The 24,910-nt window shown below is 35.5% G+C and overlaps 1 protein-coding gene across 9 annotated transcripts in view; it reads right to left on the bottom strand.

Moving 5' to 3' along the window:
• The window catches only part of LOC121321398 (poly(rC)-binding protein 3-like), a 97,625-nt gene that overhangs the window by 11,978 nt on the left and 60,737 nt on the right, over positions 1-24,910 (bottom strand). For 4 of the 9 annotated variants that reach the window (XM_041260318.1, XM_041260317.1, XM_041260319.1 and 1 more), the window contains 9 exons: positions 10,992-11,155; positions 10,205-10,228; positions 9,874-9,906; positions 8,172-8,288; positions 7,439-7,570; positions 5,724-5,852; positions 4,983-5,126; positions 2,737-2,778; positions 184-262 (listed from right to left, as the gene is read on the bottom strand). In XM_041260318.1, the coding sequence (XP_041116252.1) occupies positions 184-262; positions 2,737-2,778; positions 4,983-5,126; positions 5,724-5,852; positions 7,439-7,570; positions 8,172-8,288; positions 9,874-9,906; positions 10,205-10,228; positions 10,992-11,060 (769 nt within the window). In that variant the 5' untranslated portion in view covers positions 11,061-11,155. Of the gene's footprint in view, positions 1-183; positions 263-2,736; positions 2,779-4,982; positions 5,127-5,723; positions 5,853-7,438; positions 7,571-8,171; positions 8,289-9,873; positions 9,907-10,204; positions 10,229-10,991; positions 11,156-11,328; positions 11,347-20,505; positions 20,588-24,910 lie in introns of those variants that run through there. The other 5 variants (XM_041260320.1, XM_041260321.1, XM_041260322.1 and 2 more) reach the window with 5 other exon arrangements.

The raw sequence follows: 24,910 nt of genomic DNA, 5'->3' as shown, positions 1-24,910 counted from the left end.
CCGGGCTACAGACTTCCTGGCACCTCTAGGATAAAAAAATAGCAAAACTGGATATAACTCAAGTTCTAGAGACCAACCACCAGGGTACAGTGCACAGATCAACAAAAACAACAAGATAAGAGAGAAAGAAACTCTACAGGTACAAAGAGAAGGAATTTCATAAAGGGCTTCTTGGGTACGTACCAGGGAAAGCAGGGGTGGTCTGTCCAAGGGGAGTAAAAGGGGTTTGCTGCATAGCCAACTGGTGGAGCTTGGTCAACTGCTGATGGGGTAGGAGGGACATTAGAACTAAGAGGTTATTTTTATATAGCACAGGTCACACCAAACCAAGAACAAAACTTGAATTAGAAAATAACAAGGCGGCCATGATGTATCATGGCAAAACAAAAAAGAAAAACTACGATAGGACTTGGCCTGTCCCACATGGTCTAATATACAATGTGTTTTTGAGTCATCTTCATTCTGAAATGCTTGTGACAAAGCATCTAGAAGCAGTCAAGGCTGGCTCGACCTGCATGCTCAGAATGGAAAAAACAAAACAAAAACAAAACTGTCAGACTGCACCTAAATACTGCAGCAGTGTCTTTGTGTGTATGACATATACAAGAAATAAAAACGCTTTATTATTTAACTTTTTCACAATAAGTAGGACTTTTGATTTTGATCTGTATTAAGGCCATCGCAACTAGAAACATCACAGTAAAAAGAGAAAAATCATCATACATATTTAGCCATCTAACAACAACTTTCAAGTTTTTTTTTTTTTTTTAAGTAGATATGTTCTGTTTATGAAGCCACTTATGTTTTTATATATAAATAAGAATAAAATATAAGCAACCATGCTAACAGTATTCAGAGTCCTATGTTTATACCTCATAGTTGAAGTTTCATATTAGCATTAGGAGATGTTCCATTTACCAGCACCCACACCAGCATTGGCAGGGCAGACCTCCACTGACAGAACCTACTGAACAATCCTATGATCAGTAGCTAGCTTTGAGTTCCTTTTAAATCAGATATCAATATTCATAGATGTTGTTGGATCCTATTTTGTTGGCAGCTATCTTGAGAAGGCATTGCATACCAGTCTTGCATTTGGTGTTTATATTTGATCCATAGTTATAACTGTTGTTATATTCACATATTGAAAAACGACAGCATCGTGGTACTTGCAGAGACCTCCATTACGTGACTACTTAACTTGACTTCATACGACCGAACCAATCAATAATGATACAAAACCTTTTAATCAAAATCTTTTCAGACATGATTAGTGTCTGTGCCTTTAAATGACATGGTGCTGACAAAATAATTCCAGTTAATCTTACCCAAGACATATTACTATACATTTGTAGGTCTCAGATTTTCCTATACAAAAAAATACACACACTATGATAAACGGGAATTTATTTGAAGCCTGTTGGGGAAGAATATTTATGCAAAGCCTCTTGCAGATAGTTCAATGATGTATTTCCTGTCAACTTCAAAAAGTAGTGATTGGTACTCAAATGTGAGCCAATGTGTCTATCTTTTGGGTGTTTAAGTTCTTTTAAAGAAAAATAAATGGAATTACTTCAATGGGAAGGGCAACATAGAAAGCCAGCAAGATACATTTGCCAATTTTATTGTTTGTAAATGCTTTGACAAAAACAAATGATTACAAATCAAATACATGTTTAAAATAATGTGTGCCTGTGACAGAGAAATAATGAATCTTGGTTGTAAATCTCCCTCCCAACCTGTGAGGGCGCGGTGTAAAGGGAACAGAGTGCAGAACAGAGAGACTGTTGCTTTGTTATGGTTAAGAGTGAACCGCGAAAGGAAAAACTGCAAAGTAACCACAAGTGTTTTATTTGTTTGTCGTGTCTAATAGTACTTGTTTGTTCTTGTTAGATGGCTAACATGAGCCGTAGCTGTCCCTTAAGACCGGCACCAAACCTGGACAACACTGCACAACTGTTCAAGAATAAATTGTATTTCACCACTAACACTTTAGCAATCACTCTGGATTTGTGATCGTGTGTGTGTGTGTGTGTCTTGTATGTTTTTAAAACTGTGTTTATTGTTTCGGGACTGAACCCCGTGGATTTAACTGAGCAATACACATCGTTGTGTATTGCCAGTTCTCATTATTATATACTATTGTCAAGTGACTTTGCATTACAATTAAAGCCGTCATTTCACCAGTAACTTTGCCGTATGTCATTCTCTTCAGCACTGCATCTCCTCTACACGTGCTCACTCCAAACCACTTTGCCACAGTGCCCCTTCCATATTGGAAAATGCGAGAGCTACAAAGTGATGGCAATGCATATTAGATAAGATTTACAGCATTATTTAGATTACTATATGCACTTCAATATCGCTGATTAAAAATGAACAGTGGCCATTCAGGATGGGTTGATTAAAGACTGTAAATTGTGAAAAATAAAAATAAAATAATTTGGCATTATGCTGGAATTGATAAATGTAGAGAAATCAGGATACTTTCTTTTTTTTATTTTGTAAATGTATTTATTTATTTTTACAAACAGGCCAAGTCCTATGAATATTATTTTAATATGGGGAAGCATAGGTTAAAAGTACAGCTTCAGATTAACTGATAGTAATATGACAAATTACATATCAGATGTTTTATTAATATTATTAGTTAATATTAATATTAGTACTTGTTAATATAGGCATGCAGACTCTGTTAAACATAGTAAAGAGGTTGAAATAAGAGTAGTAACTCACATCTGGATGTGGAATGGCATACTGTCCCTGAATTGTGTAGGCCTGTATATGAGGAAAACACAAAGCTTACATCAGAATTGTAAATGTGATAAACAATCACACTTCTAAATCTACCAACAGTCCACTTGTCCATTTGCATTGCATTGTCATGAATGATTCTATACGAGTCACATAACTAATTTTGTAATGTTTTTTTGTGTGGATTTTGCTTTCAAGTTGTTGTTTCCCATATTTAATTATTAACAACCTTAAAAAGCAGAATTCAATCTCAGCTATTATAATAAGGTGCCAGTGTTAAACAGGGAGTGTCAAAACATATATGTATGCCAATACGTTCGCCATATGGCTCCAGGTTCACTGGCACAGTTCAGGTTTCGAAGCATTGCAATGCACAATTTATAGCCATTAAAAATTAAATGGACATGAGAATGAGAATAGCAGGGGCGTTACATACTGTTTCAAATGGCTATGGAATGTTCATCTCACTGCATGGTTTAATTTTACATTCACATTTTGAACAACTGATCATGACAATACTATTGTATCTGGCAAAATTAGCAATGTACAGTAAGATGAGTATATAAGAAACTGCCTTAAATTGGAAAGAGTACACTAACGGTAACCAGCGTACAACCTATACATTGTTTGTAATGAACTGGCTGATCAGAATTCAAAATACAGTATTCCCTTCAAACTTTATCAACCTTTTCTAAAATCAAACTCTAATTTTGTATTAATTAATTGATTTAAATTCTCTTCAGTTTACTATATATATATATATATATAATATATTATATATATATATTATATATATATATCTATATATATAATATATTATATATGGGAATTTCAGTTCAAATTAAACAATCCATTGCCCAACAAGCAATACAATAAAAGCCTCACACTTTATGTAAACCAAATGAAACAACAAAAAAACAAATGAAATAAATCAAGGTTGATTATGGAAATGCTTTGCTATGAGAAGTAGGATGCAAACACAAAAACACATGATTTTGGGCAAAATATTCTGAAATGTGTCACTTATCTTTATTATTATACTACATAAAAAGTTTTACTGTAGGACTAAAGACATACAGGTCTAACCAACTGATCTAAACAGAGGTTCAAAATATTGCTACTATTTAAATTCAATATGATTTCCATGCTGGTATTTCCATGCTTGTAAAGGTAAATAAACTCACTTTTACTGTTAGTCTGCTCAACAGGACTTGACTAAGGCAAACTTGAGTACATGATTAGAATTGTATTACATGTCTTTACTAGTTTTTATTTGAATTTGAGTTTTAAATTACTTACACTCTATATTTTTCTATTGTGAAGATTACACGTTGAAACTGATACATTACAGTAGAATGTATACAATAATAATAAAATAAAAATTGCATGAACCATACTGACATTTTGCTACGTATCATGAGTAATCCTGAAAAACTGAAAACAAGTGTCACTGTGTCAGGTATTTTATTTACAAAACCTGTGTTCAGTGTTCTGGTGAAGTTCCCCCAAAATAATGTTAACACTCAACAATACAACATCCCATTTGAGTTCATTGAGAAACCCACTGTATTTTAGAGTAGCATATTATCCTCTTTGACCCCAAGCCACTGTTAAGGTGAAATGACCCAAGAAGCTAAATAGTAAGAGATACAAACCAACAACTTTATTTTACCTCGTATAGTATCAGATAAGATATTGTATATAACATGGGCATCTTTCAAAAAAGCACATACAGTATGATATCTACATACTGTTTCAATGCAGGTGGAGGACGGTATGATTCATGGAATAATTGCATCAGATAAAATGGCTTTAGCAGAATACAAATAAAGCAAGATGGTGTAGTGTGCGTAAAAAAAAAAATAATAAATTAACACATACTGTAAAGTGTATGCTTGATTTAAAACTATTACCTTTGGCTTATTCTAAACAAGCCCATACATAAAAACCATGTTAATACATAAGTTAATGCTGTAAGTCACGAGATGTCATCTTGAGCAGTTTAGGCGAAGCTGTCTTATTATAAATCACAATTATATAATGGTGTGTATAAATCATATATTATACATTCTCAAAAAAATATATATTTATTATCTAGAGGGTATATTGAACATCTTAAAGCCTTTCATGCAAGCTTCCCCCTTTGTCTGCCCCACCCTGAAGCTTCACTCTGTCTCTTGGGCCGTGAGCATGCAAGTGAGAAGGTAAGAAAACCTGAATGAACTAACAGGCAGTGGCTGGTGCTGCAGTAAAAGGCTGAGGTTGGCTGCGGACGCTGCCAGTGGGTCGGCTCTTACCTGGCCACCTGAAAAAATGACGGGGGTGGAGGCGGGCTTTGGGCGGTAGGGGATGGTGGCACCTTTTGGTGGGGACTAGGAGAGGGGAACAGGGAGCAGTAGAGACGGCGTTAAAAATAGGATCCTTGGGAAGAAAATAAACAGACAAGAACAAAGCCATATACAGTATATACGACAAGGACAATTCCATTAAGGAAAGTCTTTTTTTTTTAAGCTATACATTACGGCTGAATGTTTTAGAAAAAACGACAATAATTATATAACAAGACAATATTACGGTGGTAATTTAGACTAGAATGAAAAAGCAATACCCAGCTCCAGGTGTTGAATACATAAGTGCACAGCAGTGGCAGTCAGGATTGCTCTGATTTCTAAGCAACAAGTCTGCAATGTGTTCAAATCGTTCTGGAGGAATACGTGACCATTCCTCAGTGATTCTCAATCTGTGTAATGAAGGCCCTGATGAAGTCATCATCTCAAAGTTTACGTCTATGTGGCTTTTCTTAGGATTGCATTTGTGTTTTGTTATGTGTTATGTGTTTTGTTATGTGATGCTTTAAAAAAAAAAACTTAATTTAAATTACTTCTATGACTAGCTTGTTATCCTCAGAAATGTAGATTAATTGTTTGAGGTTATGAACAGGATAACATACTGGAAGTTGACTACTCTACCTCCAACATGACCACACATATCTGTTTAACACACTGAATGATGGCGTCGGGGGTTCCAGAGATTGTCACAGCGCGCTCGGTCGAATTGGGTAACATGTCCCCTGCCACCTGAACTTGGGCTCCTGTTGACTAAAGAAAGAAGACAGATAAACTTTGAAGGATATTTGTCCTTTCATACAACAGACTTTATTAACAAAGCATTAAGGACTGGTTTAAGGCATATTTGATAAATTAAATCAAATTTGAAGTTTATTACAATTACCTGTTTATTTTCAAAGCACTGTTTAATATAATGTTTAAAAAAAAAAGCAGTTCTTAAAGTTTTGTCAATAGGGCCCAGTAAGTGTTTATGTAAGGCACAAATATATTCTGTATACTCATTTTACACATACAGTCAAATAATTCTTATCACTTTCATAAGACAGAAAAAAAAATGGTGAAAATAAATCGATTTACAGTCAGCCCTCTTTACACCACCAGGTAAGAGCCATGGGCAAAAACGGGCAATAAGTGAGGGTGGCGTTATAGTGAGGGTCAAGAAAAACTTCTATGTTTGCAATAAATTCAAACATGTTACTTTTTTCGTTATACAATTACGGTTACTTTTGAGGAACAGTTTATAGTTAAAAAAATAAAAAATAAACACTCATTTAGTGTCTGTCAAAAAAATGTACTATTATTATTATTTTTTTTTTTTTACTTTACTGGTCATTTGAACTTCACTGTTTGTGGCACGATTGTAAGCCTGCTGAATACTGTCCCCCGTTGAACAATGCCATCTATTTATTTCACAAAGCAATTTAAGCTCAACAGCATTCCTTTGTTAAGTATTAAAAAAAAAAAAAAAAAAAAAAACGCTGAATATGCACAGGCAAACAAACACTTTTATAAAACGAAATGTAAAAAAAAAACTGTTCTGCTGTTTACAAAACCGATGCTTTAGTTTAAGTCAGCCTTCAATTGTGTAAAGTCGCTTATTTTAGACTGCGACAAGCCTTTTCAGGTTAAAAAAATCGACCCGTTCCATCAAGATCAGCCATTTGTTTTTATCCATTAGAATGTCTCTGATTGTCCTTCGTTAACAGTATATGCCTCACTTAGGCGAAAAAACATTTGCAATGTCTTGCTGACTTGCTTTCTTATTTTTAGATGCATACATGCAGATGTTTTTATTTTGCGCTGGTGTTAAATGTAGGGTCAACTCGCCATTTTGTACTTTATGTTTTGCTTTGGGAGCGGGAGTGTTGATGACATTGGTATGAACGTTCAGTTAACAACGAATTAGGAAAGCAAGTCAAAGGTTAATTGCATAGCTTTGCTGTTTTAATTGGCCGTGATTATTTCATTGGCGCTACGATGAAGGAAACTACAATGCTTATTTACTTTTGCTTGGCTTGGGAAGTTGGCAGGTGGCGGATCAGCGGGGTGGCGATATATGGGTAAAAACAGCACTGTTTTTATATTGGTGACATTTGTTCAGGGAGAACAGTTGGTAGTATGCGAGGGTGCCGTTATAAAGGGGGCAGTATAATGAGGGACAGCTGTTTTTAGGAGTTCCCCAATAACAAAATAGCCATTAAATGACATTATTCTATGTAGAAGGCAAACACGGTAAATGAAATACATTTTTAAATAAATATTTTCTTCACCGAATTTTCCTAATAGCCAGCCATTAAGCCACTAGGATGACCATTTAAAGTATCAATATTACCTACCTCTCTAATTTCCTTTATTTTGGATCCTCCTTTCCCAATCAGTGATCCGCACTGACTGGCAGGCACAACCAGTCGAAGAGTCACAGGAGGTTTGCTGGTAGCAGGGCTGTTGCTCATTGAGTTAATTATGTCCTAAAAAGCAGTGGTAATGCATTACAACAGGTTGATTTGCTCCAAGGGACCGCCTTTAATAGGTCTGGTCTGGTGCAGTATTCGGTTGTTTGAACTGACAGCTGTGGAAACTGAATTTACACACAATTTTAAAGTAACATAAACATATACATTGTCCACTTTATAAGGACCTGTACCTAATGTCAGGTAATCCCCATGTTTGCACTGATCACAGCCTTTACGTGGCGTGGTGTCTCACAAGGTGCTGGGGTGTCTCGAGGGCTGTTAATCAATTTAGTCATTAATATTTCAGATTTGACATGATTTCCTTAGTCCGTAACTAGTAGCTTCTTATCCCTCTGTCCATCACTAACTCTTTGCAACCACAGTGGTATCTCCTGGCGACCGTTTCCCCTTCAGTTTTCCATTGCCGATACACTTTGATAATGGATGTTTTGGAGCACCAAAATGACTACCCTTGCACAATTTCACTGCATCACAAGACAGTGGACAGATTACATACAGCCACACCCCTCACCCCCACCTGCCACCACCCCATTATTGTTGAAATTATAGCATCCTCTAAAATAAAGTGCTGCAGTGAAATAAACTATAGACGCACCTCTTCAAACTTGTAAGCAATCATTGCGAAGGCCTTAAATATTGCATCAGTGGGGCCAGTGATAGTGACGATTCTCTCTGGACAGTTCCCTTCAGAGATATTGATCCGTGCTCCACTCTAAACAACAATACACACAAATACAATGCCTTTTTAAGAAGACCCTATCTGGTAACTATAGTTAAGGATCTGTTATAAAAAAAAACAAAAAAACAACAAACAACAGATTTATAAATGTGTTATAAACAATGTTATGATCACAATTAGACAGTTATGGTAATAAACATCAATAGAGTGAAAGAAAGTAAAACAGCATTTACAAGAAACCTGATATGTACTTTATAAAGCATCAGGAAGCATTACACAAGTTGAAAATAATATTGTACTAAATTATTTTTTTGGTAGACAACAAAACATTCAATAACACATTTCTAGATGTTTTAGAAGTAGATGTCTGAATTAAAAGTGTAAGGAAATAACTTAGTCTTAATTATCTCAATATATAAATATAAAAGATATATTTTGTATTGTGGAATATGAGATCTCTATTTTGTAAAATATATATACAGTGTGTGTGTATATATATATATATATATATATAGTATTATAATATAAATGTATGCAAGTTAAAAAGTAATTACGTTACTTGAACACAATTATAACTATTTACAGTAATGTATTACTTTGAACACATTTAACTAGATACAGTTACAAAAAGTTACTCCTCAGGCACAGTTTACATTTTACAGGGATATTTTGTTTTCAGTTTGGTCAGGTTGAAGCTCAAAATAATCTTTGAAGATCCAGCTATTGACCTCTCTCACTCCCTCATCTGATTCTATTTTCTAGCAAGATGATATGACAAGCACATTCATGTAACATTTAAGGTTTGATTTGCATTGTTGTAGTGCTTTCTTTTTACCCTTATTCCTTTTTTAAAGGAAATTTACTAAATAAGATGTAATGTGTTACCATATTGTTATCTCTCTGAAAAAGGAACCATTAAAGTTATTCAAACATCTAATCAAATTACAGTAAGGTGTTACATGTAAGGCATTACTTACCAACACTCACTGTAACATACATATGCTTATAAAAAAATAACTAAAATGTTAAAAAAAACTGTGTCCATGAATGATGTTCATTGCCTGGGGTTATAATAAGCAAATCACATGCTAAATTACACAATGCATTTTAGTAACTCTATCTTCCATACCGGCTGGTATATTTATCCAAACCAAAAAATAGTTTAGTGTGTTGGATCTGTCCACTAATCCAAAGGAAACTATTGTCCCCCATAATCTCCCCCTTTTAACTGAATGCATGTTTATACAAACTTTTCCCTTGGAGCAGTTTGAATTAAAGGGCTACAGGAGTTTATATTCTAGATATACCGTACCGGCGGGACATACTTGATTATACATTTAGAAAAATCATGTGACTTGATGCCGGGCTGCACAGTCAGATTAACATTGATTTTAAGCAGACAAAACTTGCAAATCATTCTGGATTCGAGAACAGACAGGCTGTTGATTGTATTGCACCATTCATTTCAATAGGCATCTTGTCAGTCCCAAACATGATGCTGAGTTAAAATGCTATGTACAGGTAGATGGGCTGGATTAGACAGGATTTATTGTATTGTGTTTTATACCTGTTTTTATTTCTTTACAGTAAAACAAATATTTCTAGTGAGTACACTCACCTCTTCACGCATTTTCTTTACTGTTTCTCCTTTCTAAAAAGATACAAAATAAATAAAACAAATTCAGTTTGCTTTCATTTTGAGCTGACAAAGTAACAGATATTTTCAGATAACATATAAAAGGTCTAGCAGAATTGTATACCTTTTCTTAAATCACAGATGATATCCACAGGGTTGTAGGGTTCAACAAACCCACAGTTAATTATGGAGAAATCTGACCTCACATTTTAGTTGTACAGAAGTTGTTAATACAGTTAAATAAGTATCTTCATAAGAACTACTCTCTAGAGTTTTTGTATTAAAGTTAATACAATATGAATTGTATCCATACCTTGCCAATAATACTTCCAACTTCCTGCAATGAAAAAAGAGAATGTGTTATTCTGTCCTGTTACATAACTAACCTACAATTTTACACATTAAATAGCGTCCTCGTATTACTGAATTACTACAGTTCAGGCATAAACTAATGTGACAAGTGTATTCCTAAGCTGTGCCTGTTTCCGCTAGGGTAGAAAGGGAGCGATATGTGTTTGGGTATTTTAATATCTCCAACTCTTTCCCCAACCAGTTCCAACCAACTACAAACAAATGGATGCTCAAGAAAGGTAAAATATACATCCCAGTACAATTGTGGTTTCAAAAGACCAAGGCAAAAACAGTTTTTCTAGTAAAACTCTTCCTTGGGTCACTTACTGGAGAGTGAAGTTGTCCCCAAATTGTCTCAACCCTTTCAATGTCTTTTGTTTCCCCAGTCATTAACTAACCATCTGCTTCCCATATTACCTGACACACATTACAGCCAGTGACATGGTTTGACCCAGAAAACACTGCTGAGGTGACATTACCTACATGTAGGAAGTGAAATGTTAATGCACTCCCTGAAAGTAAGGCGAACAAACTGCGAATTTTACTGAAAATACAGCACAGTTCCAGATATTACTGTTTAAAATAAACAATACATGCTTGCTATAACATGTGCTTCTTTCAAAACTGAAACTTTGAGACCTATGCAACTAATTGAAATACAAAACAAGTAAGATATATGGAATTATTGTGTTAGCATCACTCTAAGTATTTTAATGGTTTGTCACAAAAAGCAGAGAGTGCTGCATTACTTTGCCATGCATAAGCAGCCGGATAGTGAGGGTAACATTCAGCCCGCTTTCTGAGACTTTGGATTCCATTTTGTGTGGTGAGATAAAACCGGAGTGTGGTCACTATAGTGGAGTCCCTGGGAGAAGATGAGTGTGGAAGGTACAGCAGCCAACCAGAAAGTCACCTGGCAGGGGAAGAAAGGAGAGAGAGTAACAGCTGTCTAAAAACAAACAAATACAGTATCTTAAAAACTATGACAAACCTATATGAGGTTAACTGTTTGGTGGTACAACGATGTTTTGGAAATATATTTCCTCTAAACAGGCAGAATAATATGACAGTGCATGTTATACTCACCTTTAAAAGCTTTCAAATTGTACAGTGCAATGCTTTGAGATTCTTCCTAAACCAAGGATGGAATCCAATGTACTTTAAATTACATTTCATGGACATTTTCCCTTCTAAGGTATGAAGTTAAGGTGTCTGTCATGTACTTGTATTAAGGCACTACAGCAGGGTTTCTGGTTCAATGGCCTTTAATTGAAGTAGGCATCACAAATGTTGTCTCCCACATATGATTTGTAAATGAAACCCCAACACTGAATTGAATGGATACGAGGATTGAAGAGGATACATTTAAAAGCTTCAGATTACCAAAGGAGCATTGCATAGTACAGCCACTAGATGGAACTGTAATCACAGTGCAGATGCATTAAGAAGACCTATGGTTGAACTGGGAATATATTTTTAATTAAAACATATAGCTTGTAATAGACAAAATAACTGAAAACAATGATATGATGTATTACACAATAACCACAGACTACTGAATGTGGAAAATATGCTGCAAATATATTATACTATAATATACAAAATAAAAAAAAATGGTAACTGAAGGACGATGCAAACAACAACAATTTTCAAATAAAGGTTTTAAAAATACTGTTATTTATCCAATACTGTTACCTCTTCCTACTGTTACAATACAACGTTCACTTCCTGTGTTATGGTAATGGGACCCTATCTGAACCTAATATTTTTTACGCTGTGCAAAGGAAACTAAAGACAGCTGGGGTTAATAAGAAGAGCAATTCCACTGAAATTGTGTTTAAATACTTTCAATCTGCAGGAATAATAAAAATAAGACATTGTGGGTTTACAAGGTCAGTTTCTACATAACTCTACATGAAAATATCAGGTCTGTATTCATCTCCTGCTCATCAACAATACCAATTGGAAAAAAAAAAAAAAAAAAGTTACAAAGATGCTTCATTTTAGCTAAAACTACCTTTGCAAAGTGCTTTTTGATGGTGGTCCACTATGAAAGGTGCTATATAAAAATTAAGATATTATTATATTATTATTATATTTGGAGAATGTAAACCAGGATCAGCTATTTTAGATAATGCTGCACTGTCAGAAAGCTATTCAAGCAAGAATGTTGCAAAGATGGAATTGTAACACTGAACATGATTGTGTGGCACTGCAGATATAAGATACATGCTGACCCAATTATTGCTGCAGCTGTTCAACAAAAAGTATTTGCTCCATGTTAATTATGTTGACAAATGATACTGTAATTGGATGATGCTTCAAGGATATAAAAAAGATTCTGGCTAAATCTCTGTTGCTGTCTTTACAATTCTAAACAGCACACAGTACAACTATAATTAACATGACATGCACCAGAATTAGCCAAGAGCCTGGGTATGCATAATATTATTATTATTATATAAAGAATTACAAAAATATATTCCCTATAGTGCTTTTGGCTAACAACCCTCGATATTAAGTATTCCTTTGTCTCTTCAACTCAGAATGTGACCCAAGTCCTCAGTTATACTGCATTATACAACAAGCGTTGAGATCTTGCATCAAATAACTTTTTTCATATTCAGTGAATATGTTTATTGCTGGCTCTCATTTTGGAATCTATCTGGCATTCACTCAAATCCCAGAATGACCAGGTGAACCACACTGTTCTAAATGTGTTGCTATTCCAATGCAGTGCTTAATCTAAGGAAAGTAATTCTCCAATATCAGCTGTTAAATATACAGTAAGTTTAAGCATACTTTCTTTTCCAAACATGTACTTGTTATATAAACAGAATACTCCATGAGCATTCGTAGTGCTGCAGTTATTTCCCTCATGAGGAGAACCGGAAACAACATTTGTGGAATGTAAAAATGTGTGACATATGGACAGGCAGACTACAAATACTCTCATATTCTGATGTTGCTAAATAATGTATTTTACAAGTTTCATCACAACTGGATAAGCAGTTCTATAGATGCAGATTGTAGGAAGGACAGAAGGTAGTCTATATATACCACTAGAATATGAGATACTAAATAACTAAATAGCTAAAGACTGTTCTTAGCAAATTTCATTAGAGTTGGAGAATATTTTATATGTAACATTTTAAGTTGTGGAAATACAGACAGTCTCCATTTACAATTTATTTATTCTGTTACTATCAATTATCTGTGTTTAAGAATATCTCAAATAAGTTAATCATGATTTGATACGTGATTCTCTAGCTAAAAAGGGTAGGAGTGAGAGATGGACGGAAATGCAGACAGACAGACAGTCAACATCATACTCCCCCAGATTATGATGCAGTCAACGTGAAAAGGATCCTTGGCAAGTTTAGTCACAATTGGACAAGCTGTTCTCTAGATATATGGAGATCTCTATGGATGTACTGCACATTCGCCAACCTCCACTACCGGTATTTTATATTCCTGTCCCTAGGGAAATGTAAATTGTGCGATTAATGTTTGTGCGATTCATTTTCTGATTACACTAATTCATTCATGTATTATTTCCTGTAGCACAAACACTATCAGGTGGATATGGAGGGAGATTTGTATCCTCTGACCCAAACATCCATTTTAGTCCTGGGCCTCGCTCATAATTATGCCAGATTGAGTGCTGGTTTTGTGGTTTGGACAGTTGTAAACTATTTCACTTGTGACTTTTTAATACATTACAATGAAGTTTGACTAGTTTGTCATCTTGCTGTTTTGCAGCAAAGTTACTTTGTCCAAAATACTGTAGCATTAGTACAAGAAAGAATTAAAATGTTAAACTCTAAAGGTATTAACTGGAAAGTGTTTTCTTTATAACAAAACACCCTCTGGGAAGGGGTAAACAAACTGCACAATCAGCAAGTCCCGCTTTCTGATAAATCGCAGTGCACATATGGCTACACCCCGGAAGAATGCACTAAACAGACACAAAGGAGCATTACAGTTTAGTGTGACACAGAATGTGGTGGTGGAACCCGAATGCAGTGATAACATGCAGCTTACCCTAAACCTGAGATAGACAGAGGAACAAGATCACGAAGGGGATAAAATCTGCTGCCAGCTGCTTCCAAATCTCCCTGGGGAGCAGAGTGCACAAAACTCTTAATCCACAGTTAGAGCCATGCTTGTGTATAGAACCATTGGCCATGAATAAATACACTAACACATTTGAACCCTACAGTACTGTACATGTTTTGAAAGTTTACATTTGTGAAGAATTAAATTCCAACCTACTATCTGCTGTGAGTACTATGGTGTGCGCTACACAGAGAACTGTTGTAACCTTTGTTTAAAACCACTTTCCAGGAAGCAATATTGAGTCCTTTAAAATTAAGGAGAGACTGAATGAGACCACAAGAATAAACAGTTATTCTACAACAAGGGTTCAAAGGTCTAGCATTGAATACATCTTTAAATTCAATGGCAGAATGACTGGGGGAATCACACTGTTCTAAATTAAACTGCATTGCTAAGCCAGTGCGGCGCTGTAACTAAGGACAGTATTTTTCAGAATTCAGCTGTGTTAATTTAGGTTTAAACATGCATACATTGTACTTGTTACCTGTATATACAAACAGAACACTCCATGAACTTTAACATTGCTGTGATTATTGTGCTCAAGAGTATGGCAACTGTGTGTGTCTTGTATTGGTGTCTTGCATAGATTTTGAATAGCAGATTCAGTTGCACTTCAGATATTGGACATCCATTGGATGTATTCAAATGAAGGATATCTTAGCCATTCTGTTCCAGAGTAGTAATGCCATTGTAGCAGTCTGAGTGCATAAGCAGACTTGAAAGATCTTGTTCTTAAAGTTAAACTCCCTTAGAAATTATTTACGTTCCCATTTTTTTTAAAACTTCAGTCCCTTTTCATAAATGTTGTTAAAAGCAGAAAACTAAGGCTGATCTGCAACTGTATACCTTTTCAGTTATTTTGTGAGATTTCTACTCTGTGGAGGAAGAATTTTTGGGAGGAAAGAAAACCTGTTCACTGCTCCATGTTCCTTTATTTTTATTAAGCCTACGAACAAACTTTAGGAATTACAAAAGAGCAGTGAAAAGGTAAACAAGAAACATCCACTGCCCCATATTACAAAGATTATACTTTGAAAAACAATATTTGGAAATTAAGAGACATTTCAAAGGAATAATATTAAATTATGTATAAGTGTAACTAAACAAGACAGAAATGTTCACTGAGGATGATCTGATCTACTGCTTGTCTTATCAAGACAAGCTGTTTTTTTATTGTTTGAAGAAGATATATGTTAAACTCTTTTATTGTATACAGGCCAGTATCATGTAGATATTTTTACAGTCAAATTGTTCAAAAAAGTGTTTGGTCAAAGGAAGCTCGAACCCAATGCCCCAATCATTGTCAATGTGCTGGTATGTCAATACGTTTAAATCACTGGAGGACAAGCGGGTTTCCAACTTCTTAATTATCCTAAAGAAGGTCCTCAGAAAGTGTTATCACTGTTGGATTAGCGGTTCTCTAGATGTATATGCAAAACTATAAAGTGTATGCTACATATCTACATACAGTTCTATATTACACTCAGTAACTTCTGCTAAAGAATGTCATTACCAGTATATAAACAATTCAATTACACCAATACTGTCTAACCCTCTCATGTTAATGTTTCCATCTGATTTCAAAAGTGGGTCAAGCATTCAGTCAAACCGCTCCTGGCTTCTCCACCTATGGTAACTATTGAATTAATCATGCTTCATGCTTGGTCGAGCGACATTCCCGAAATGGTCTTTTTTTCTTTTAGTATTTTACAGAGACATATCTTGCATTTTACATAGAAGTCACAGAAAATCACTGCTCTTGTATTGATTTTAATAAAATCAATACAAGAGCAGTTTTATACATACAAGAGTTAGTTCCAGGACTGGGAAATGTCTGTAGTGATTTCTTTGCTACTAAAATGCTGTGGCCCCAAATGGGTTAAAAGGAAGAAATACATTATTGTGGTCGATATCGCTCTTGTCTAGTTTTATATCATTGCACTGTGTAGTATTTTGAAAGGCATTTCAATAACATAAGTTGCATACAGTTTTGCTTGCGCTAATGAAATCTTAATACATTCCTATTTGCTACAGTATATACATTTCCATGTTACATACAGTATGTCACCCTTGTTCTAACTAATCAATAAAAGCCACGTTACCAACGTAATATTGGCACGGTAATGTGGTGTTATAGAGAAGCTATGTTGGACTAAAACATTCTAAAATATTCCAAAATCTGAACCCAGTATTTTAATTAATTATCAGGGAGTTTAGTTTTTAGCTCACACACTGGAATTCACAACAGACTAAACTGAAGAAGGTGGTAAACATGCAACATGCACACTTTAGTGTCAAACTGAACACGAGTGTGGAAAACTGTAGCTGCTGTAACCATTTTCAGAACCTTCTTTGCTCAGGATAAGACTTAATTCACACAAACTTGGCTAACCCATTTGAGAAATTATCATATAAAAAAAGGTTATTCCACCAGGCTCTCAGGGCCCAACACTATGAAATTATTTTCTACAGGAGCCAAGTGCAAGCATTGAAAATATAATCACAGCTGTATCCATGTAGAATACTCTCACACTCTTACTCACTCAATCAGTCTGCGTTAGGAGTCTTGAAAAGCGCACCTAACCCTGTACAGAAACAACTGAACTACAATTCTACATTGCCACTCAGTAGTCTATTTAACTTAACTTAAAGGCTAAAGATTATTGTACAGATTTGTCAAGTATAGTTATACAAATTGCACTGAATGTCCAAATGATTTACTCATGATGAAACAGGCAGCATGAATACATGAATTAGTCAAGGTCAGCAAACCTTTAATTTGTGCCCATGTGTTTTCACTGCCGGCTCAGAGTCCACTTCTCTAAGAACGTCTTGAAATGGAAGGTTCCCTTGATTTTCCAGTATGGAGCCCCCGATAGTAAACGGCCAGGGTATTTATGTTTTGTCTTATAATGAAAATGCAAGTGGTAGTGCATAACAAATAGGAGCCGTGACAATATTGGGGTCTTAATTGATATATACAGATCTAAACACCACCAATGTTTATTTCATTCAAATAAGGCCAAGGTTATGAAAATCAAGGTCATGATAATCTAATTTATTTGCAATATAAGTGCCGTCTGTACTGCAATAATGTCATTACCGTTGTAAACTGTATCACACAATAATAAAAGTAAAACCATTTTCACTAGTAGTAGTTTCATCAATTCCACAGTTTTTCTACCCCAAGATCGCTACAGCAGATGTCATCAAATTACCGGCCCCTGGAAGACAGGGCCTGTCCTGCAGGTTCAGCTATCCAGATGACTGGCAATGCGTCACTTTCTGTGGAATCGCTAGTGAAGATCAGCAACTTTACATGGCCAGGTCTAAGCAGTCCTTTAAAATAGAACAGGGCCCAGTACTCTTTTAATAAAAGCCTTTGGAAATTCACAGAGAATTTAAATTAGATCCGCAAGACGTCATTCATGTGGTCGTTTCTGAAGGACCCCTAAACCGATTGCTGAGTAACATGGCCGTCTGTACGAAGAGCTTTAAGGAGCCAGTTAGAATGCCATAATACAACTGCCAACAGCAGAAATGTATATTTAGACTACAGTAATTATTAAAGAAAACGTACAGGAAAATATACTTGTGGTATGAAAAGAACTCTTCATGAAAGCTCATGGAGTAGTCTTCTTCTTAAAAAAAAAAAAATGTAGCTTAATACCCTATTTTCAGATCTTAGCAGTTCACATCTCTGTTACGTACATTTTTAAGAAAATAATTTTGTAATAATATTATCATTATGAAGCATCTCCTGTAGATACTGTATAAGTGATTACAAATTATATTTTAGTATTAAACTTTGTGGCATCATAAGTTGGCAATGTGGTTCTTTCAGTCCCACTTCTGCTTTTTTAATAGATTTGGTTGCCTTCAAATTCAGACTCACAACTTTCACTGAACCCCGGAAGCCAAATAGAGGGTATCTTTTTAATTTTGGTATCAGGGATGTGCATCTTAAAACAAAGCACTATTCAGAATGAAACCAGGAAAAAAAGTTACAAAAGAATTAAAAAATTAAAATAAAAATGTATTCTCATTCCCCTTTATCAATATAGTTTAGTCTCCCAATCATAAGAAAACCTTGGTCTCACTATTGGGATAGAGAAAGAGCTGCAGGGCAGAGATGGTCATGGGAAGTGAATTTGATGTGTAATTTAATATTTGGTTTGGGTATGTGAAACAATTATTAAAAAGAACAAATATAAATGAAGCCATTGGAATTGACTAAACATATTATATCTGTAATTGCTCAGAGCATCCGTTATGAAGCCGAATAAATATTTGGGTTCGAGCCTTGCACATGCATCTAATGGAAAGGCTTAAGATGTTGTTTTAATGTGTGTCTTTTATAATTTTGAAACTGTGAAAAACATTTGTATAGAGGAAAACAATTATGTTTATTTCACCATTGCTCCAGAGAACCAGTTTTTTTTTCCCACTAGTATTAAAATCACAAAGAGCAGTGAATAGATCAGCAAACCATTACCATAATTGCTGCAGAAAATATTCTATGGTTAAGGAAGTGATCTAGAAAGTACAGCTCTGATATTGATTCTCCAGATTATTGTATGCCTGAAGAGAATGGTATAGTTTTAGCCCAAACATGGCTTTCATCAGTAAATTAAGATGTGCAAGATCATTTCCACAGATTTAAGGTTATACATAAATGTTTTACTTTGGAATAAGCCATTGGTAAAATGGTACCATAGTAATACCTTCATGTATTGATATACTGCTGGTTGGAACTAAAACACACTAAAGCTACTGCAATACAATGATCATCAGCAGACAGGGTGTTGATGTACAAGGATAGTTGTTCCAAGTCCATTGTGCTATCTTTTTCTGGTAATTCCGTGGTCTCCTGTGTATAATTCTTGTAGGGTATTACATTGGTACACTGGTAATGCACCTAGAGGTTTTAAATTAAAGTGCCTGTAACAGGGCAGATCTGTGCTGATTGTCTGGCGCATACATGGTTCTGCAGGAAGAGAGCAGCAGCCTTGTAAGATCCGCTTGTCAGACATGGTGATGACACGGAGAGGCGGGGAAGAGGGTGTGTTGGCTTTCCTTCTCTCTGAGTGGCTGAGAGGCGGGCCTTGGGGGATTGCTCGGCCCATAAGAACTGCACTTGGTTATGCATTCGGGTGGCCATGACCGGGAAAAACCAATGATGCCAGCTGAGGGCACCAGTGCAAACAACTGGGCACCTGAGCGGTGTTGCAAATAAAACCTTCCGTCTCCTGTGTGTGTCTGTGAATTGCCCAATACCCTTCCACAGTGCCCTTCAGGGGACTTCCTTTACCAGCAAGAGAACTAATGCTCTTTGTCAAAGGTGTCCTGCAAGAAAGAAGCATTCAAGTACTTAGAAATAAAATATGTCTATAGCCACTGTTGTGAAGTAACACATTACATGTAACATTAATAGGGATGTGTGAAAACAACCTTCTCTCTTGAAAATAATCCAAGATTAGTGCTAATTGGGGTTCGGTGAAACCAGTCGTTAGTACCAAATGATCTTCAATGTCAAAGTAGTAACAAAAGCAATGCAGTGGTTCTACAATAAGGCCGCACACAGATATGGCCGATACCATTGTAGCCAGGAGTGAAATTCTCAACATAAAAGTGCAGGTGCTCATATGCACAGCTGGGTGTAAAAATTTAAAAATTGAGACAATCTGACTGCCAATGAATAAATACTTTAAAAATGTATAAAGACCAACAGCTTTTCTTAATCTTATAGTTTTCCCTGAATTCAATGAACGATACGAAATGTTCCCCATCTAAAATACCAGTTTCTCAGTATCTGTTTGCATTGACATCTGAAACAGTGACTAAGAGACAAGTAACTAAGCCTACGAGGAACTTAACAGTCCTTTTCATTACCTTTTTATTTTTCCTGTCCATCCATTGCAACATGTATATTGTTGTAATGATATAATCTATATACATCCACTATTTGTTTCAAGGTTTTGAATATCTGGGAAGATGTCCACCATTAGTGTTCACCAGTATGTCACAGTTATATATCTATCTATCTATATATCTAAAGCATGAGACATACCTTTATCACAAGCTATTTAAAGTGTCAGAATATGTTTGTCTCTATGTCATATAAACTTACATAATATTACTTACATGTGCAACTTTTTCACGGCACTGATGTTGGATATAGTCATGCCTGGAGGATGAATGTCTCAGACATGTTTGTTATATTCTCTGGCCTTGTCAGGGAAATACTACATTCCGTACAGTTTAGGAATGGCCACCACTGCTGAGTGCTGACCCTCAGAGGGGCCTAAATAAATTAATAAATAAAAGTCAAATTTTATCACGAATGTGTACATAAGTGTGGCAATGTTGCCCTGCCCCTGTGTGTATTTCTGTGTTGGATGTTGCGTGTTGTGTGTTAATGTTGGTGTATAGTCATTGGTACACAGGTTATAATATGGGTTACGAGCACAAGTGTTTAAAATGTATATTGTATTTAGGCACAAGGAATGCACAGCACTTCACATTCAGGTAAAATGTAGTAATATGTGAGCACGGGGAATTGCACTTTATTAATTCAAGTGCAGTTGAACCGAGACTTCAATTGAATGATTGATTAGCAATCGAGTCTCGGTACAGCTGCATAAAAGCAGCATGTTTTCACTCACTCTGGGTTGTGTGTTCGGTGAGTGGAGAACGATTGGAGATGGAGGTTATAATAATAGGTAATAATCATAGTAATAGTTAAAGCAAGAACTTCTCACTGTGTTTGTCTCTTTATTTTGGCGAAAGTGCCGTGTTCTGTGTTTTGTTTGTCGTGCAACCTTTTATTGTCTGTCTGTTCATTTATTAAATGCTGAGCAAAAACAATCGCTCAGCTTCACCAAACTCCACCTCTCTATTGTTTATTTGTTGGTTCCTGGTTCTGGTCTGACGTCACCCACTGCAGCCATCTTTGTGACAGTAAGACATGCATTTGAATCAATTACAAATGTTTACTGTTTAAAAGTAAGCTTTTCGTTGTAAGTTTTAAATGGGGAGCTGACTTTTCAAGGTTATTCAAACTCAAACACTGCACGAAGAAACCAAATAGCATTATGTTTCAAGTGGATGCAGTAAAAATACTATTATGCGAGTTCAAAAAATTGCTGCACCAGGACATAAAGACGAAAAATACTGTATATGACATTGGCACACACAAGCGCATTTGGCAACTGATAAACTTTCTGACTAACTAAGCCCTTAAGACTTTAAAATAGATTTTAAAATAGAAAATATCAGAAATTAATCTGACTCGATCCTTAATCGTCGGGCCTTTCCTAATCCTCTCAACTAGAGATTAATTATTACATTTTAATATTGCCTAGACACAAGTAAACCTGAGATGTTGGTATACTTTACAGTAATAAAATTAATGGCTGTAATATAAGCTTATATATAACCATATCCCACAGTGTTGTTAAACATAAAAATGAAAATGAAATATGTAAGTAAACACAAAGCAAGTAACCTAATAACACTCTTATTGACAATACTGACTAGTATGAGGTAAACTCATGGCACAAACTTGGTTTAAATTTATCTGGCTGGAAAATTGTCAGCTACCAGCTGATGTATGCTTTGATTCCGTCATTAGTTGTACAGTTTTTTATTATTATTATTGCTTCCCGTTGTTGTGATGGAATATATTTTGTATTATACAGTGTACTGCATGGGGGTGTGGATAAAGTCAAGCATGAATGTAATATTACCTGGCAACTGCTGAGTAACTAATGACACTTTTTGTTAGTTATTAATTCCACACATCTCCTAATTATCTTCCTTTAATGGTCAGTAAACTCACAGCATGGTTTAATATTGTAACTATATGGTTAATATAATAGGTTGTGTGTTGCCTCTTATTGAATAAGATATGTCATGCAATGAAGCAACACTGAACAATTACATCACACATCAGTGAGACTTATCTATATAAGTATTACAAAGTGTCTCAATTAAAACTACTTTTGTAAACAGATAAGTTGTTCATAAATAGGATTGGTCTCTGAAAAAAAAACACCTCCACCTCTTCAAACAATTTAATTCAGAGAGAAATATTTAAGACTGACATTTTAAACTTCTGTAAAATGCACATGTAGTCGTACTGTAATACAACAATTCATAAAATAATTGTATTTTAGTGTAAATCTGAACATGGCTGTAATCCACGCTCCTCTGAATATCCTAAAGGTATGGGGGTGGTTTTAGTGGTTTGAACCCCCCCAAACTGAATAACTCAACTAGCGGGGCAATAAAAAATATCAGCCATGTGGAAAATCCATCACCAGCACTCAACCACCCCCCTCCCCCTAACAAAATCCTGGTTACACCAGTGACTGCAGCCCTTTTCCTTCTGCAGCAATGTGAATGCTGGCCTTCCTTTATTCGGAGCTAGTCAGTGTGACGTGTATAGTCACATGGACAGCTCCCGAGGACCCCTGCAGAAGACATGTGTGTATTCACAGAGCGCACTCCCGACAGGCTCTGACAGCAGATTCTAAAACTGTCACCCTGGATAAGCTGCTTTTACTTAAATCTCAGCCTAAATCACAATCAAACAGCAGAGGAAGCTCACACTGCGCATATCCAAAGCCCAGCAGCAGGACATATTCATATGATTTGGCCCATTTCTTTCAACCTCCTGGACAGACAATGGGAGACACACACCTTCTCTGCTCTGGGCAACACTGGTCACACAATAAAAAGAGTAAAACAATAAAACATAGATCGAATTAGGCCAACAATAAGCAAATTACACATTTGCATTTTGCCTTCCACAGGGTTTGTCATGTTTAATGTCCCTATTGGACAGTTGCAGGGGTAGCTTTAAAGTTGTCGTGTCCCTTAACCAAATAATACAGTACTATATAGAAAGAGTTCAGTTATTTTACATTCTCAAGCTATAGCTTTTAACTACCATGCCAGAAGATTGATTTCCAACTAGACATATATAGACTTGCAGCAGTAGGAGGTTATACATTGCATATTAAAAGTGATTTTTGTTTTTACATTACAACATTTTCCTACATCCTGTTTTTGAATAAAATACCGATAACACCGTGTAACAATTTTTTGTTCCTGTATTTACAGTATAATCGTAAATCTCGAAAAACTACTCGCGTCTAAATCTTTTGTAGTCATTTTTGTATTACTTTAGTATAAATACATGTTAATTTGGATTCATATGTTGTTTTTTTCTGACTTTATGTGAACAAAAAGACACACATTTGCCTGTTTTCCCATTGGAAATAGTGATATTTTGAAATATCACTGTCCTGGTCACAAAAGCAAAGTTTGTGGGGAATAATAGCCATTTTCTATATTTTTGAGGCATAAGCAATTAGGAAATAACACTTACTACCCAGGAACAAAAATTGTGTTACATAGTGTAATACGTGTAACATGTTACAAGAAACGCCTACAGTGTGATTACTTTCAACACGGTTTATTGTAAACCAATTAAATCAATCTCTAGGCTTATGTTAAAAATGCAATTTAGAGTTCAATGATTGATGCATGCTTGCCAGTAAAAATGTAGACCAAAGTTAGACTGTTGATTGCTCCTATACATGCTTGGAAGCTTGGCAGTCTCACTGCTGAATGATCAAATCAGTGAAGGAAAGGGGAAGACAATGTTATAGATGTTGATATATGAACTGATTTGAAGATAGTTGTGCATATTGTATAGGAATGACGTTCATGAAGGATGCCATATAAAATGACAATGAACCAACAGCAGGATAAAGAACACTTCAGTCAAATGTACACTATATAGGCTGATTATAGGGTAGGCCTAATATTGATTAATAATGTGATTTTTTATGAGAAAAAAAAACAAAAACAGTACATGTCTATTGTTACAAAGCGGGACTGTGGATTTAAAAACATTATTGACAGCCACTGCTAAGCAGGCGCTAAGGTATTTTCTGTATTGCTGATAATGACTTTCAAACAACATCTAAAGCAAAAGTACTACTGTTTAGAATTATCTTGCCATTTTTGCACTATAAAGACACCAATTGAAATAGGTATTATTTTTATAATTTCCTTGTACCATGTACTGTTGTGTATATTCATACTTATCTTTAAGCATGTGTGCATGTTCACAGTGTATGTATGTGTGTGTGTGTGTGTGGGTATCTGTGTCTCTGTGTGTGTGTGTGTGTGTGTGTGATATGTATATATATATATATATATATATATATATATATATATATATATATATATATATATATATACAGTGACAGTGCACGTAGCCAGTTTATTTCGGGGGGGGGGGGGGGGGGATTTTCTGCCGATGTGCAATAACAGTGGCATAGCAAGGATTTTATTTCTGGGGGTGGGGGTGCTGTGGAATGATCGGGAGAATTTAGTTTTGCAAGATGGGTGGGGTTGGGCGTTCTACACATTGCAATGGACCGCGATTTTTGCACATTGCTAAAATTTTGTAACGTCGAAAAAAAGTTGAAAACAGTTTTTGGGGGCGGGTGGGGGTTTTGAATTCAAACCCCTA

Source organism: Polyodon spathula, chromosome 10 (genome assembly GCF_017654505.1).
Source record: "Polyodon spathula isolate WHYD16114869_AA chromosome 10, ASM1765450v1, whole genome shotgun sequence".
NCBI classification, from domain to species: Eukaryota; Metazoa; Chordata; class Actinopteri; order Acipenseriformes; family Polyodontidae; genus Polyodon; species Polyodon spathula.
The sequence above is the reverse complement of the archived record's forward strand: the minus strand, read 5'-3'. Positions and strand labels throughout refer to the sequence as shown.